At 38.8% G+C, this 16,007-nt stretch overlaps 1 protein-coding gene and 1 pseudogene across 2 annotated transcripts in view; one reads left to right on the top strand and one right to left on the bottom strand.

Moving 5' to 3' along the window:
- Nucleotides 1-16,007, top strand: part of LOC115213133 (origin recognition complex subunit 4-like) — a 44,944-nt gene that overhangs the window by 14,570 nt on the left and 14,367 nt on the right. Inside the window, exons 5-7 of one of the 2 annotated variants that reach the window (XM_029782063.2) lie at nucleotides 4,969-5,054; nucleotides 6,508-6,556; nucleotides 15,680-15,828. In XM_029782063.2, coding sequence (XP_029637923.1) covers nucleotides 4,969-5,054; nucleotides 6,508-6,556; nucleotides 15,680-15,828 — 284 coding nt within the window. The remainder of the gene's footprint in view (nucleotides 1-4,968; nucleotides 5,055-6,507; nucleotides 6,557-15,679; nucleotides 15,829-16,007) is intronic. The other variant, XM_036503815.1, reaches the window with a different exon arrangement.
- On the bottom strand, nucleotides 10,336-10,454 carry LOC115213628 (annotated as a pseudogene).

Genomic DNA, 16,007 nt, shown 5'->3' with positions numbered 1-16,007 from the left:
TCGAAGGTTTTACTCTTGATATATGCAAAATATAAACATAAACAACAGTGATTTGTCTTTGAACAAATCATATTGACATTTATGAATCTTCGTCGGATGAGGAAAATTTTGATAATGAAAGTGATGAAAATGGTATTGAAAACATTACGGCAACATGGTTGAAGATTACTACATCAACCACAATACCTGTTTTCACAGAAAAGACTAGTACACAATACAGTCTACCTCTTGATGCTCAACTGTTGGACTATTTATTTTTACTTTTACCAAAAAGTATTTTTGAAACTTGCGGAAGAAACAAATACGCTCAACGCATAATTTCTATTCGTGGAAGACATGATCCATTATGGCAGCCAACTGATACTGTAGAAATGCAAGCTTTTTTACTATAAACATTATGTTTTGGTATCCAGCAGCTTCCTAAACTGTGGAAATACTGGAGTCCTGATATAAGGTATTGTGATCCATATCTCTCCAGCGTTATGTCCAGCTATAGTTAATTCATATATTGTTTATGTAAAAGCCACAAGATACCTCCACCACCAAAGGATTATGACTATTTGAAATTTTGGGTTGACATTGCATCTCAATTACGTGAGGACTTTTCTTCTAGAAAGCACCGAACTGGGAAAGCTTGCAGACTGTGTTTGCTGCAAAAAAGAAAAACTGCAAAAAGATATCAGGTCGAGATTTCATGTGTTCGTCTTGCAAAGTGCCCTTGTGTAAAGGGTACCTTGGACAGTTTCATGATAAAAATATGGCATAACTATATTTTGTTGTTTGATAGTAATACTGTCATATATTCCTTTCATTTTATTACAAATAATAAGTAAAAGTGAGAAATTCATATTATTCTCAGTATGTTACACACCTGTATTTACCTTTGCCTCATCTGTTAAAGGGTTTTTTCAATTAGATACATTCAGTTATGTAAATGTATTCAATGACTAGCAAAAGAGTTTTGTACTTTATTTTCAATGAAAATGTTTGAATGAAATATAGAGAAAGAATAAAATCTTGTACCAATTATACTTGTATTTTGATAAATTCAAATTAATATACATCATTTTGAAAAGTGGTAAAATAGTAGTTGATATCTGGGATAATTTTAGTATCAAACCAAAGAGGTAAGATCCATTAAGAATTTCAATTTTAGTGTTTATCCATAATGTTATTGTTTTTACACTTGTTAATTAAATTTACCTGCCCATAAAAAGTCAAATTTAATCAGCAAGATCAGCTAAAATTACATAACTATAATTCACTGGTATATAAGCACCCACTGACAAAATTTCAAATCTGTATGTAAAAAATTAACAAAGTTAAGCAAATATTGTGGACACCCCTCTTGAACCTGAATAATTCAAAATAACGTGAACAAATAAGCATTATATTTGATAGATTAATCTGAACACCATGGGTTAATCATAAATCTGCTTGACCAGGGCTGATCTAGAGTTAACTAATAGCAAAGTTAAATATAAATAATAGCTCTCTCTCTCCTTCAGCTGTTGTCTTGAAGAATTAATAATGGTTCCAGATTTTGGTACAAGACCAGCAATTTTGGAGGTGGGGGCTAAGTCGATTACATCGACCCCAGTGCTCAATTGTTACTTATTTTATTGACTCTGAAAGGATGAGAGGCAAAGTCGACACCGGAAGAATTGAAATCAGAACATAAAGATGAACAAAATGCCACTGGGCATTTTACCTGGCACAGTAACATTTTTGTCAGCTTGCTTCTTGAGGAATTAATAGTGATAATAGTTTATTTGATACTGCCATTCAGTTAATTCTTTTGTATTTAAACCCAAATATTCTGTTTTATGTTCAAACAGGCCAGATCTGATGATTCACACCTTCCCTACAAAGTCATTCTGAAAATAAATAATCACATCATTGAAATCTCAAAGCTACAAAATAATGCACAATTAATTCAAACACTGAATAAATAAGCATTAAGGTGCATGGCTCTGTGGTTAGAAGGTCAGGGTAACAATCATGAGGCTTTGAGTTCATTTCCTGGATGAGGCTGCATGTTGTGTTCTTGAGCAAGACACTTTATTTCACATTGCTCCAGTTCACTCAGCTGTAGAAATGAGTTGCACCATCACTGGTGCCAAGCTGTATCGGCCTTCTTTGCTTTCCCTTGGACAACATTAATGATGTGGAGAGGGGAGACTGGTATGCATGAGTGACTGCTGGTTTTCCACAAAATAACCTTGCTTGGACATGTGCCTCGGAAGGGAACTTTAGGTGCAATCCCATGTTCATTCATAACCAAAGAGTCTTCAGCCTTTACCTTTAAATTTGTCTGAGTGCCTTTGAATGCTAAGGAATTAAAGTATTTATTGTAACTACTGGCCTTTCTTTAGAAGGAGACAATCTACTTTGGCCCTGCCCCCTCCTTCTTTAAAGTGACACAGCCTGTATTACTCATTGCAGAAGATGACCCACAGAACAGTCACTATTAACCTTTTAGCATTTACATTATTCTGTCAAAAGTGATGCTTATTTTTCACATTGATTTTTATGTAGCTTTGACATTTTAATGAGAAGACTGTTAAGTTGTAACATGATATTGTACAGTTGCTGTGAAAGGGTTAAATTATTTAATGTCAGGTACCACTATCCCATCTGATTCATCTTAGTAAGCACTAACCTGTATAAGTTTTCTTTAGATAATTTCTTATCAGTTATCTAGGTCACACTTTATGTACCAATTGTTTGAACATTTCTGGCTCACTTGTGATATTCCAGTTTTACTTGATGATCATTAAACCAATTTTATATAATTAACCTTGTAGACATGATTTCAATTAAGTGTTATTCATACCATTTTAATGTTCTCAACATACAAAGGTACCATGTGTGGTTAAGAAGCTTATTTCTTATACATGTGGTCTTGGGTTTAGTTCACTATGCAGTACCTTGGACAAGTGCATTCTACTATAGCCCTGAGCCTACCAAAGTGTTATAAATGAATTTGGTAGAATGAAACTGTATGGACGCCTATGGTATATATATATATATATATATATATATATATATATATATATATACTAGCTGATGTACTCAGTAATTCCCAGGAAAGCAGGGCTTATCCCTTGCTTCTGTTCTCATAATTGTTTCGCTAATCCAGTAACAACAATGGAAAATATGTAGACCGTAATATGGTTTTTGTGCATTTACAGAGAATATTGAACTGTCTTAAACAGAGTCTTGTTTTTGGGAATTTCCAATAAGTTATGAATACCCAAATTGTGAAGTCAGTTATGTAATAACATGAAATTAGTTACTCGATAGTAAGAATTCAAATAAAGTAGCCCTGAGAAGGGCTTTAACGCATTCTCAGATTTTATAGAGTTTAGGAGGAAATACTAATAAGGTATGTATACTAAAATTGTGAAGTGTATTAAGTAATAACAGGTTAATCAGATGTGAGATAATAACAATTGAAAGTAAATAACTCTGAAAAGGGATTTTGTGCATTCTCAGAGAATATTACCCTCAATGGCGCTAGTGTTAGTATATTTGTGAATAAGTCACTAACCGAAATAAGTGGATCTATTGTTTAGGAAAATACTATTTACTTGTTTAAGGGTTGTACTGGATAATTGTGAAGATAACTCTAACAGTTCAAATATTAAGAAATAAGCATACTCGATTTGATTCATACCCAATAATTTAGGAGAATGAATGGGTTATTTCTCTTGGCTATCTATAAGGATCCCTTCCAGGGGCCCTATTATCGATTTGGCTACTGTCCAATGACTGAAACATGTGATGTATTAACTTTTAGCAGTTGAAATATATGACAAACGTATTTTGACTTACCTAATTCTGCTTATATTTACGCACTGCTTAGCACTGATGCTTCGTTTTACACACACACACACACTTTCTTGCCATAAAATAATACCATTAATTTTACAGAGATTACTGTAAAGCAGATTTTCATGTCTCTTAACTCAATATTTACTACTGTAGTCTAACTATTTCTTTCTAAATCTAATTGAACAAGGATAATTGTGGAAGTGGTGATGGAGTGGGGTGGGGGTTCATCTGTTACAGTCTGTATCCCATAGTCATACTTCACATACCATGTACATTACATTCACTGTTCATGTTTCACTATGGTACATCATCACTTGTCTTACACCTCATATAGTCCTCTATACACAGTGCCATACACCATCACACATCTTATATACACTGCATATTGTCTTCTATACATACTACCATACAGGTCGCACATCTTACACCTTACATAATCTTCTGTATACACTACCATACATGTCACACATCTTGCAATCACTATTTATAGTCCTCTCTGTAAATTACCATATATTATCAAACATCTTATACAATATATAGTATTCTGTATATGCTACCATACATTGTCGCACATCTTATACACACCTTATGTAGTCCTCTACATCCACTGTCCATGTTTCACCACTATTACACCATCACATGTCCATGCCACATATAGTGTAACACCTCTCCTAGTGTTTAAAACTGTAATATATTAATAGTGAGATATATTGATTTTTGGATTTGGTTTGCAAGATTCTTTATTTGAGTTCGTGTGTTGCAGCATATTCTGTTGTGTCTGGGGAGAGTCATTTTCTTTTTGTGCCTTATAATGTAACACACTCACTGGTAAAATTTCCACTTATTTCTTATTTTTATTTTCTTAAAATTTTCGTTGCGTCTTACAACCTTTTCAATGGTTTAGTATAATGGACAGAGTCAAGACTATTGAAAAGGTTGCAAGATGCAACGAAAATTTTAGGAAAATAAAAATAAGAAATAAGTGGAAATTTTACTGGTGAGTGTGTTACATTATAAGGCACAAAAAGAAAATGACTCTCCCCAGACACAACGAGATATATTGAGTTTTGTTCCAATGGTTTCTAGAATCTTATTGTTAGTGGCCAACATCTCTTCCTGATGGTTTTTCAGGTTTGCTACAGACAAATGATAAAATAGCACTGAAAGAAATTGCTCGACAACTTCACCTTGACAACACTGTTGGAGACAAAGTATTTGTAAGTGATATTTTTTTTCTTTACTTTATAGGCTTCCATCAACACTGCCAATCCCACCTCCAACTCTGTACCACTACCACCACCATTATCACCGCTACCACCATCACTCCTCCATCCATACTGTTACAACAGTAATTACGGCAAGGATTCACGCTTTTACTTATGTTACCCTCTGATGTTCGATGTTGTGTGATGTCTTGTGTTGTGGTTGTGTGATATTGAGTTAGTATAGAAGATATGTGACTGGTTGTATGGTATCTGTATGTTGTGTTAGTATGAATCTGTCAGTACACATGTTTGTAATTGTGTGGGGTCTGTTGGTTTAGTATGGAATTAGTATTACAGGGATTGATACTATTAGTACCTTAGATATATTTATTGTTGCATGGTGGCTATGTTGTGCTTGAGTGTTGTTAGTATTGCAGATATATTCATTGTGAGATGTTTACATAGTTTGTTATTTCTTTACTGCCCACAAGGGGCTATACACAGAGGGGACAAACAACATACAAACGGATTAAGTTGATTATATTGACCCCAGTGCGTAATTGGTACTTATTTAATCGACCCCGAAAGGATGAAAGGCAAAGTCGACCTCGGCGGAATTTGAACTCAGAACGTAGTGGGAAATGAATTACCTACTTCTTTCCTACCCACAAGGGGCTAAACACAGAGAGGACAAACAAGGACAGACAGACGGATCAAGTCGATTATATCGACCCCAGTGCGTAACTGGTACTTATTTAATCGACCCCGAAAGGATGAAAGGCAAAGTTGACCTCGGCGGAATTTGAACTCACAACATATCAACGGATGAAATGCCGCTAAGCATTTCGCCTGGCGTGCTAACACTTTTGCCAGCTCGCCGCCTTCCTTAGATGCTTACGTAGTGTTAGTATCATGTTACTTGCATTACAGATATATTTGTTGTTGTGTGATATCTATGTTACTTCCAGATTGGCAGATATATTGTTCAGCAAAGTCTAGGTTACTCTTTTTACTTGTTTCAGTCATTTGACTGCGGCCATGCTGGAGCACCGCCTTTAATCGAGCAACTCGACCCCGGAACTTATTCTTTTGTAAGCCCAGTACTTATTCTATCGGTCTCTTTAGCTGAACCACTAAGTGACGGTGACATAAACACACCAGCATCAGTTGTCAAGCAATGCTATGGGGACAAACACAGACACACAAACACACACACATATATATATATATATATATATACGGCGGGCTTCTTTCAGTTTCCGTCTACCAAATCCACTCACAAGGCTTTGGTCGGCCCGAGGCTGTAGTAGAAGACACTTGCCCAAGGTGCCACGCAGTGGGACTGAACCCGGAACCATGTGGTTGGTAGACAGGCTACTTACCACACAGCCACTCCTGTGTTGTTGATGTTGCTTTTGTTCTTTGCATAAGTTTTAACAATATATCTAAGTTTAACATTTTGCAGGGATCATTTGCTGAGAACTTACAGTTTTTATTGGAATCTTTGAAAAGTGGTAGGTTAAATTTTGTATTGACCAATTGCAAATTTTCAATATTCTGTTGCTTTGATACTCTTACTCTCTTTTTACTCTTTTACTTGTTTCAGTCATTTTGACTGCAGCCATGCTGGAGCACCGCCTTTAATTGAGCAAATCGAATCCAGGACTTATTCTTTGTTAGCCTAGTTACTTATTCTATCGGTCTCTTTTGCTGAACTGCTAAGTTACAGGGACGTAAACACACCAGGATCAGTTGTCAAGCGATGTTGGGCACACACACACACACACGATGGACTTCTTTCAGTTTCCGTCTACCAAATCCACTCATAAGGCTTTGGTCGGCCCAAGGCTATAGTAGAAGACACTTGCCCAGGGTGCCACACAGTGGGACTGAACCCAGAATCATGTGGTTGGTAAGCAAGCTACTTACCACACAGCCACTTCCGGTCCGTTTATTGCTTCTCCTTATACCAACATATTTTCATAGCTTTAGTGTTGTGTGATGAATTGACAAAGCCTGCAGAAATTTAACTAATAAATGTGTGAAGGTGCAATAAACTGACAATGTGGCCATAATTGTTGGTTGATTTAGTCAAGGTAGTAGACAGAAGGCAGGATGTTTAATTAAGCTAGTTTAGATATAAGTATAGTTAAGTGTTATGGAGCAAAAAAAAAATTTGTTTTGAAGATCAATTATTTATTAATTTATTGAAGATGATGGCCTCACACATTTTCTACAAATGTACTCTTTAAGCTTTCCGATGCAAACCCATCCTAGACCATGTCTGGTTTTGTAATGCAAACTTTTTTGTTTTATGGAATACTGGAAATGAACAACATAGCTTGTATGATGGTGATACTTGTTTGCGACTATCACATGATGATGTCAGGACAAGGGTAAACATACTCACATGCATGCACACACACACACGCTCACAGACATCCACTTACATATATGCACACACTTGCATATACACACATGCACCATCTGCCAAATCCACTCATAAGAATTTAGTTGACTTCAGGTTATATTAGAAAACTCTGACTCAAGGTGCTGTACAGTGGGATTGAACCTGAAGCTACATTGTTGGGAAGAAACTTTCTTAACCATACAGAATATATAATTGCTAATATTACATATCTAACAGACATATAATTGGTTAACATTATACTAGTACTGTATCCGGCGTTGCCAGGTCATAGTGCTAGTACATGCATATACAGCTGTGTGCATGTGCACATACATGCGAGTACTGTCCAAATCTCCAACCAATCACATACAGCTAGCTGGCATTCAATCTGCGTATCAAGTTTCGGGCATTTTGATTGGGTTTTGGATAGAATATTCACAAAAAAGTGCCTTCTATTGATTTTTTAATGGCTTTGCGGGGTGACTGGGGAAATGTAAAGATGTGCACAATCACCCTTGGACGGTTTTGAATGACCATAGAAAGTGCGAGCCCTCTAACTGAAAAATTGTGGATTTGTATAAAGGACACGCACACAGACAGACATTTTGCCATTTATATATAGAGATATTCAGCAAATTGTAGTCACTAGCAAAGCCCGTGGTAAGAAAATTATGAGGCCAAATCTCAGAATGTTAATCTCATCCAAACAAGAATGCCAATGTGTCTTGATATTAGGTTTGGCAAACTTATACAACCCATGTTAACTTGAAGGAGCAGTATCTTAAAGCAGTAATAATGATTTGTGAAAACGGTAGTTAATTAGAAAGCTAATGAATATGAATGAACATGGTGAGCTTGTTGAATAACTACAATTTTAATTATTCATTGAAGTTGTTTTATTAATGCATTCATGCTATTTGATATTTCTGTTATCTTGCTTCATTTACACAGTTCTGTAAATAGGGTTAAAAAGGGTGAGCTTGTAGAGAGAAAAGTGCAAGAGACTGCTAACTGTGTTAATAACAAAGGGGTTTTATTTCTTCAAAAAATATATTATATAATTGATGTGCGAGCTGGTATCAAAAAGTTCTTGGACTAGTGTTTAATAAAAAATTACTTGTTTACCTAAGTTTTAACCCCATCTCCTTCGATATAGTCACCTTGTGCGGCAATATACACCAGTTCCAGTGTTCCTGCTACTTTTGGAATCCAGCCTGGAAGTTGTTTTCTGCAAGTGAGTTGAGAACCTTCTGCGATTTACTCTGGGTCTCAACAACAGTGTTGAAATGGCGACCTTTGTGCTGCATTTTCATCTTGGGGAAGAAATGGAAGTCTGCAGGTGCTAAGTCTGGTGAATAGGGCAGGTGCAGAAGCGAGAAACTCACAAGTTAGGAGAGCTTGGTGAGAGGGTGCATTGTTGTTGTGAAGGATCCAATTCTTCACGTACCACAGGTCCTGTTGCTTTCGCTGAATGTTCTCGTTCAGCTGCTTCAAAATGTTACAGTAGAATTATTGATTAACAGTCTGGCCCTCGGGGTGGGGGTGGTGGGAATTTTTGGTGCACAATACCACTTGAAAATTATGGGAAAGATTCACACTTTTATTTATGTTACCCTCTGATGTTGCCAGGTCATAGTGCTAGTACATGCATATACAGCTGCGTGCTTGTACAGTTACATGCGAGTACTGTCCAAATCTCCAACCAATCACATACAGCTAGCTAGCATTCAATTCGCGTATCAAGTTTCGGGAACTTTGATTGGGTTTTGGATAGAAAATTAAAAAAAAGTCACTTCTATTGATATGTTGAAATAAACAATGAGTATGTTGTCGATTGAGCTGTGGCTCTGTTGTGCCCCTGTGCCATTTGAAACATTGCATACGATCCATTGCCTTGTGGCTGTAAGCTTGCTGAAGCATGCTTCATGTCTCTGTGGCTGACTTCCCAAGTTTAATTCAAAATTCACATTGGCTCTTTGTTCCAACTTCCTGTCTTTGACAGTAATTGCAAACTACTGCATACATGTGATCACAAAAACACAAATTTCACAATTTGCAAAGTAAACACAGCTATGTCACTCAGCACACTGGCTCATGAAGGTCACTGCTAGCTTTCACTGCACACGCAACCATGTGCTGCCATCTGTTGGTGTGCTACAGAACTAGTCTGGGAACTTTTTGATACCCCCTCGTATGTGTTTAGATAGCTATTTGACAGTAATAGCAGTGACATTTTAGGGAATAGAGTGAGGGCTCATTAGCTGATGTGATAAGCTATTTGAGAAGTTCATATACTCTCTTTTACTTGTTTCAGTCATTTGACTGTGGCCATACTGGAGCACCGCCTTTAGTCAAGCAAATCGACCCCAGGACTTATTCTTTGTAAGCCTAGTACTTATTCTATCGGATACTTTTGCTGAAGCGCTAAGTTACGGGAACGTAAACACACCAGCATCGGTTGTCAAGCGATGTTGGGGGTACAAACACAGACACACAAACATAAACACACGCATATATATATATATATACTTTATTTAAAAGCAGCAGAAATTTAACAAAAGCTGTTACTCAGAGTTTCGCGTTCCCATTTGTCGGACAGTTTTAACAAAATGAAATAAAGCATATTACTCTACCTCTGGTATTTGAGTACTCTTTTTTCCACCTTGTTTCACATTTATGTGTTTACTCCAGTATATACACACATATATACGACGGGCTTCTTTCAGTTTCCGTCTACCAAATCTACTCACAAGGCTTTGGTCGGCCTGAAGCTATAGTAGAAGACACATTGCCCAAGGTGCCACACAGTGGGACTGAGCCTGGAACCATGTGGTTCTTAAGCAAGCTACTTTCCACACAGCCACTCTTACGCCTATAAAAATTTGCTTACAGCATCTAGGTTTCCCAAGCGGTCACCTATCTAAGTAGTAACTAGGCTTGACATTGCTTAACTTCAGCGATCGGACGAGAACCAGTGCTTTCAACATGATATGGCCGTAAGATAAATATGGTTAATATTTCCTTTGAACTCATAAATATAATTGCCATAAACTGAACACCCATGAATTGACCACTTGCCCGTTGATTGAACTACAAAATCAAACTACCATAGACTGAAGTCTTGTTAAAATGTTTTGAGTTGGTAGTAGTGGTAACATGAGGTGTGAAAGAGATTTAGAGGTTGATAGTCATAGGTGAGATAATGTTATGAAATGGGGTTCTCAATTTAATGCCAGTATGGAAGAGCATAAATTATGTTAATGTGGCTGATAAAATCATGACCTTTGTGGATATGAACTAATTTGAAATTTAATAGCTTTGTTGGACCTTTTCAATGAATGGAGATGTAAGTAATTAACACAAATTTAGTGAGTGATGATATATGTTCATGATATTTGTTTCAGTAATATCATTGTTGTATGTATATTGATATAGCAATGTAATTGCTCTGTATATACGTATATATATGTGTGTGTGTCACTATTGACCTGGCTATTGGATGTTGTTATACCCTGCTTGTAACACTGCACTTCCTTGCATTGTCGTTGCTCTTTTGACTGATGCCACCCACACCATCTGGCTTGGTGGGCAAGTCAACATTTTCCCCTAAACAGAACAGAAGTCTGACACAGGGGTACCCATTTACAGATTGGTGACCTGGAGCAATGTGAAATAAAGTGTTTGCTCAAGAATACAATACACTTTTAAGTGGCCTCACATAGACGCTTTCATGTGGCAATGCCATGAGTGCTTTGCACCACCAGAGGCACCGGACTTAACATTTCTGCTGCAGAATATGTGTCTTCTTGAGTACAGCAAGGCGCCAGGCACCTTGATCCTTTGTCATCTCACCTGAAATGTTCAGTGTCCTGAGGTTGTTCTTCTGTACTTCTTCCCATATTTTCCTGGGGCTTCCACTTCCATGTATTCCATCTACTTTGAAAGATCAGCACTTTTTTATGGAGCTATCAACATCCATCCGCATCATATGACTAAACCAGTGTACACATCTCTTGTGAAAGGTAGGAGAGTCCAGTTTGCTGGACATTGTTGTAGAGCTGAAAACGAGGCAATTTCTACTCTTCTCGTCTGGAAGCCATCTACTCGCAATACCAGAGGGTGCACACTCTCCTACCCTGATGTAATCTCCAGGGATACAGGCATCCAGCAACAGGACCTCCGTAATGCCATGATGGACCGTGAAGTCTAGCGTAGCATGGTAAATTCCATTGTCTTGATCACGGTTGAACAATGATGAATGATGATGATGAGTGCACACAGCAACTAATTCCTTTTATGCCTAACTTCTTTCTCAAAACACTAGCACTCTGTTGAACATGTACTCTTACATTACAGATCCGGCAGAGCATACTAGCCTCATTCCTTTTTAACCTCTACATGCCCTCTGCATTCAAGGCCCATATCTCACTACCATATAGAATTGTTGCCTGTATAGATCCATCATATATTCTTCCTTTCACTCAGAGAAAAATTTTGTGGCTAACAGAGGTAACATCTCTGAATTTCCTCCATCGTATTCTTATTCTAGCTATCACACTCTCTGTGCATTTTCCCCAACTACTAATTTGATCCTCTAGGTGGCAGAGGTTATCTACTACCTCTGATGAGCCGCCAGGATATTTGTGAGACTCAATTTCCCATGTCTCTAAAGTTTTTATGGATCCTGTGCATCTTCCACATATGAAAACCATCTTCTCCGATAACCTTCCTATTAATCCACTGCACTTATTGTGTGAGCATAGCTTACACTTGGTACACCATATGGAATTTCTGCCTACACTTTTTCTACAAATTGAACAGGGCTACCTACCTGAGTCGGGTTGGGTCCTGCCAATTTTCTCACTTATTAGGGAACACACACACACACACACATATATATTGAGGGCTTTGGGCCTAAGGTGTTAGGGTTAGGGTGTTGCATTGATGGATGTAAGATTGTGGTTTCAGTTCCTAGACCGGGTGGTGCATTGTGTTCTTCAGCAAAGCACTTCATCTCGCGTTGTTCTGTAATCATTTCAACACCTAACATATTGTACACCGTGCACCTGTGCAAGCAATATTGATTTAAATGAGCTGGTGTATAACGCATACATTTGATCACTATAAACAAATCATTTGTGCAGGTCATTGAATGCTTGTACGTTGCCCTCAACAGGAGAGTCCATGTATGCGTGTGTGTGTTTGTGTATGTGTGTGTGTATATGTGTTTGTGTATATATATATATGTATATGTGTGTGTATATATGTAACCACTATAAGCTGTGGTTCAGAATATGTATATATCATGTATATATATTGTAATAGTGTTACAGTAATATCATTGTTGCTATATGTATTAATGATGTTACAGTAATAGAAAAGATGTCTATCCATAAAAAAAAATTGTTGTGGAAGGACTCCGACCACCCCACCAAGTGACTAAAGGTGGACTGTCTCATTATGGACTGTGAGTGATTTGTTGTTCATCATCATCATCATCGTTTAACGTCCGTTTTCCGCGCTAGCACGGGTTGGACGGTTTGACCGGGGTCTGGGAAGCTAGAGGCCGCTCCAGGCTCCAGTCTGATCTGGCAGAGTTTCTACGGCTGGATGCCCTTCCTAACGCCAATCACTCCGCGAGTGGAGTGGGTGCTTTTTACGTGCCACCTGCACAGGGGCCGGGGGGTCCGGCATCGGTCACGATCGGTTCGAGCTTTTTTTTTTTAGAGTTGAGTTGGGGGGGGGGGTCTAGCTGAGAAAGGTTCCACCAGTGGAAAGAGAGGGAGAGATAGTGGGGGGGGTTGCAGGTAATATAGGGAAGCACCAGTGGGGAAGGTTGGGTAAGGAGGAACGATGACAAGGAAGGGTTGGTGCAGAAGAAATAAAAACGTAGGATATCACGAGACGGGGAGGGGACTGGAAGGAGATAGTTGGATTGAGGCAGTGACAGATTCTAAACAGGATTCTAAACAAGATCAGTGGGGCAGTTAATGAGCTGCGGTGCTAGCAGCTTGTCTTGGTGGGGGGAAGGGGTAGTACATAGTGAAAGCATGTGAGAAGGAGGGGTAGGAGGGAGAGACACACGCAATGGTGGTGGGGGAGGAGGAGAGAGGAGGGCATATCCGGTGTAGATGGTGAGAAGTGTTCACCGGTATTGGTGGTGAGAAGTGTTCACTGGTATTGGTGGTGGGGGTGAGAAGTGTTCACCGGTATTGGTGGTGGGGGTGAGAAGTGTTCACCGATATTGGTGGTGGGGGTGAGAAGTGTTCACCGGTATTGGTGGTGGGGGTGAGAAGTGTTCACCGGTATTGGTGGTGGGGGTGAGAAGTGTTCACCGGTATTGGTGGTGGGGGTGAGAAGTGTTCACGGTATTGGTGGTGGGGGTGAGAAGTGTTCACCGGTATTGGTGGTGGGGGTGAGAAGTGTTCACCGGTATTGGTGGTGGGGGTGAGAAGTGTTCACCGGTATTGGTGGTGGGGGTGGGAGGGCGGTGGCACCGCCGAATGGTGGAAAGATGGAATTAAGGATTGAACGTTAAAGAGGGTTAAATTTCGTAGAGAGAAAGATAGATAAGCAAGTTACTCTATGAGTACAGACGTTGGTAGCAATTCCCTGTGAGCCTTTGATATAGAGTGAGTCTCATGTACTAATAGTAGTGCGTCATGTATATACTTCCTTCCCCACTGCTTTGTTGCATTATATACCCAAATAAAAATGGAAAAGCACATAGATCAGACACTGGAGGTGAAAGTGTCAAAGCTGTCGTACATATTATTTATGCAGGATACCAGCACAGGCTGGGTTAGGCACAGGTGTGATTGTGTGGTAAGAAGTGGAGGTGCGTGACCTAGTGGTTAGGGTGTTGAACTCATGATCGTAAGGTTACGGTTTTGATTCCTGGACCAAGCAATGCGCTGTGTTCTTGAGCAAAATACTTCATTTCATGTTGCTCCAAAAAAGCTTCTTGTGGGTAATAAAGAAATAAGAAGTTTGCTTCCTAGCCACATAGTTCTGTGTTCAATCCTACTCTATGGCAATTTGAGCATATATCTTCCGCTCCAAAGTGCTGTGGGTGGATTTGGCAAATGGAAACTAAAAGAAGCCTGTTGTATCTGTGTGTGTTATTGCTTCTTTGCCCTGATATCAAGTGATAGTCATAAATGAGTGTCTTTGTGGTGCAGTGTAAGAGGTGTTCCTCATTCCCAATCTTCTGTGAAATCATGTCTGGCCATGGCAAAAATATTTCCTCACTTGGAAATAGGCAAGGGTTGGCAATAGGAAGGGTATCCGGCTGTAGAAAATCCACCTCAACAAAATTCTGTCAGACCTATTTAACCCTTTCGTTACTGTATTTATTTTAAGATGCTCTGTGTTTCTTTCAATTATTTAAAATATAACAAAGAATTTAGTAAAATAACCTAGTTATCATTAAGCTAGTGTTAGTAATATAAATTGCGACTAAGGTTTGGTGGTATATTTTGATGCAAAACTTATGAAAACAAGACATTTGTACTACAGAGCCAGAGCCGGTTTTGGCCGGGTTGGTAACGAAAGGGTTAAGCATAGAAAAGTTGACATTTGAAACAATGATGATAATGACTTACCTAGTGTGTCTGTGTGAAGATCTGTGGAAACACAAAGACATACACACCTGATTAGCTTCCATACAGTTTCTCTATCTCTCGCCCATTTCAAGCCTAGCCAGGCTCATGGGCCTGGTTTCCCAGTTTCTGTGGCGTATGTGTTCCCCCCAGCTGGACAGGATTCCGGGTCCATAGCAGTGTCACTCAAGAAACAGGAAGAGAGAGTAAGAGAAAGTTGGGGGCGAAAGAGTACAACAGGGGTTGCCACTCCCCCCTGCCGGAGCCTCATGGAGTTTTAGGTGTTTTCGCTCAATAAACTCACACGCCTGGTCTGGGAATCGAAACCACAATCCTCCGACTGAGTCTGCTGCCCTAACCACTGGGCCATTGCGCCTCCACTCCATACAGTTTCCATTGACCCTATTTCATCAAAAAGTATTGGTTGGCTTGAGGTTATAATAGAAAACATTTGCTCAAAGTGCCACACAATGGGATTGAACCTAAACCCCATGTGGTTATGAAGTGAACTTCTTAACTACACAGTCAAATATGTGTGTTTGTGTATTTTGATGTGTGTGAAGTAAAATAATGTTTATGTGACCCTATTTATGTTCTTGCTACTCATCTCATTTTTCCATTCTTAGGTGGTCAACACAGTAAACCAATTCTGTTCATTCTTGATGAATTTGATCTTTTTGCCCAGCATCGGAACCAAACCTTACTCTACAACCTCTTTGATATAGCTCAGTCTGCTCAGGCCCCAATCACTATCATTGGTGTAACTTGTCGCTTTGTAAGTCATATCTACTTTACTCCTTCTGATACTTCATTTGATACTACTGCTCCTGTGTCTACTACTACTACTTTTTATAATAATAATAATAATAATGATTTCAGATTTTGGTACAAGGCCAGCAAGTTCAGGGGTAGAGTAAGTCAATTAGAATTATCCCAATGCCTAACTGGTACTTA

Source organism: Octopus sinensis, linkage group LG6 (genome assembly GCF_006345805.1).
Source record: "Octopus sinensis linkage group LG6, ASM634580v1, whole genome shotgun sequence".
NCBI classification, from domain to species: Eukaryota; Metazoa; Mollusca; class Cephalopoda; order Octopoda; family Octopodidae; genus Octopus; species Octopus sinensis.
The sequence above is the reverse complement of the archived record's forward strand: the minus strand, read 5'-3'. Positions and strand labels throughout refer to the sequence as shown.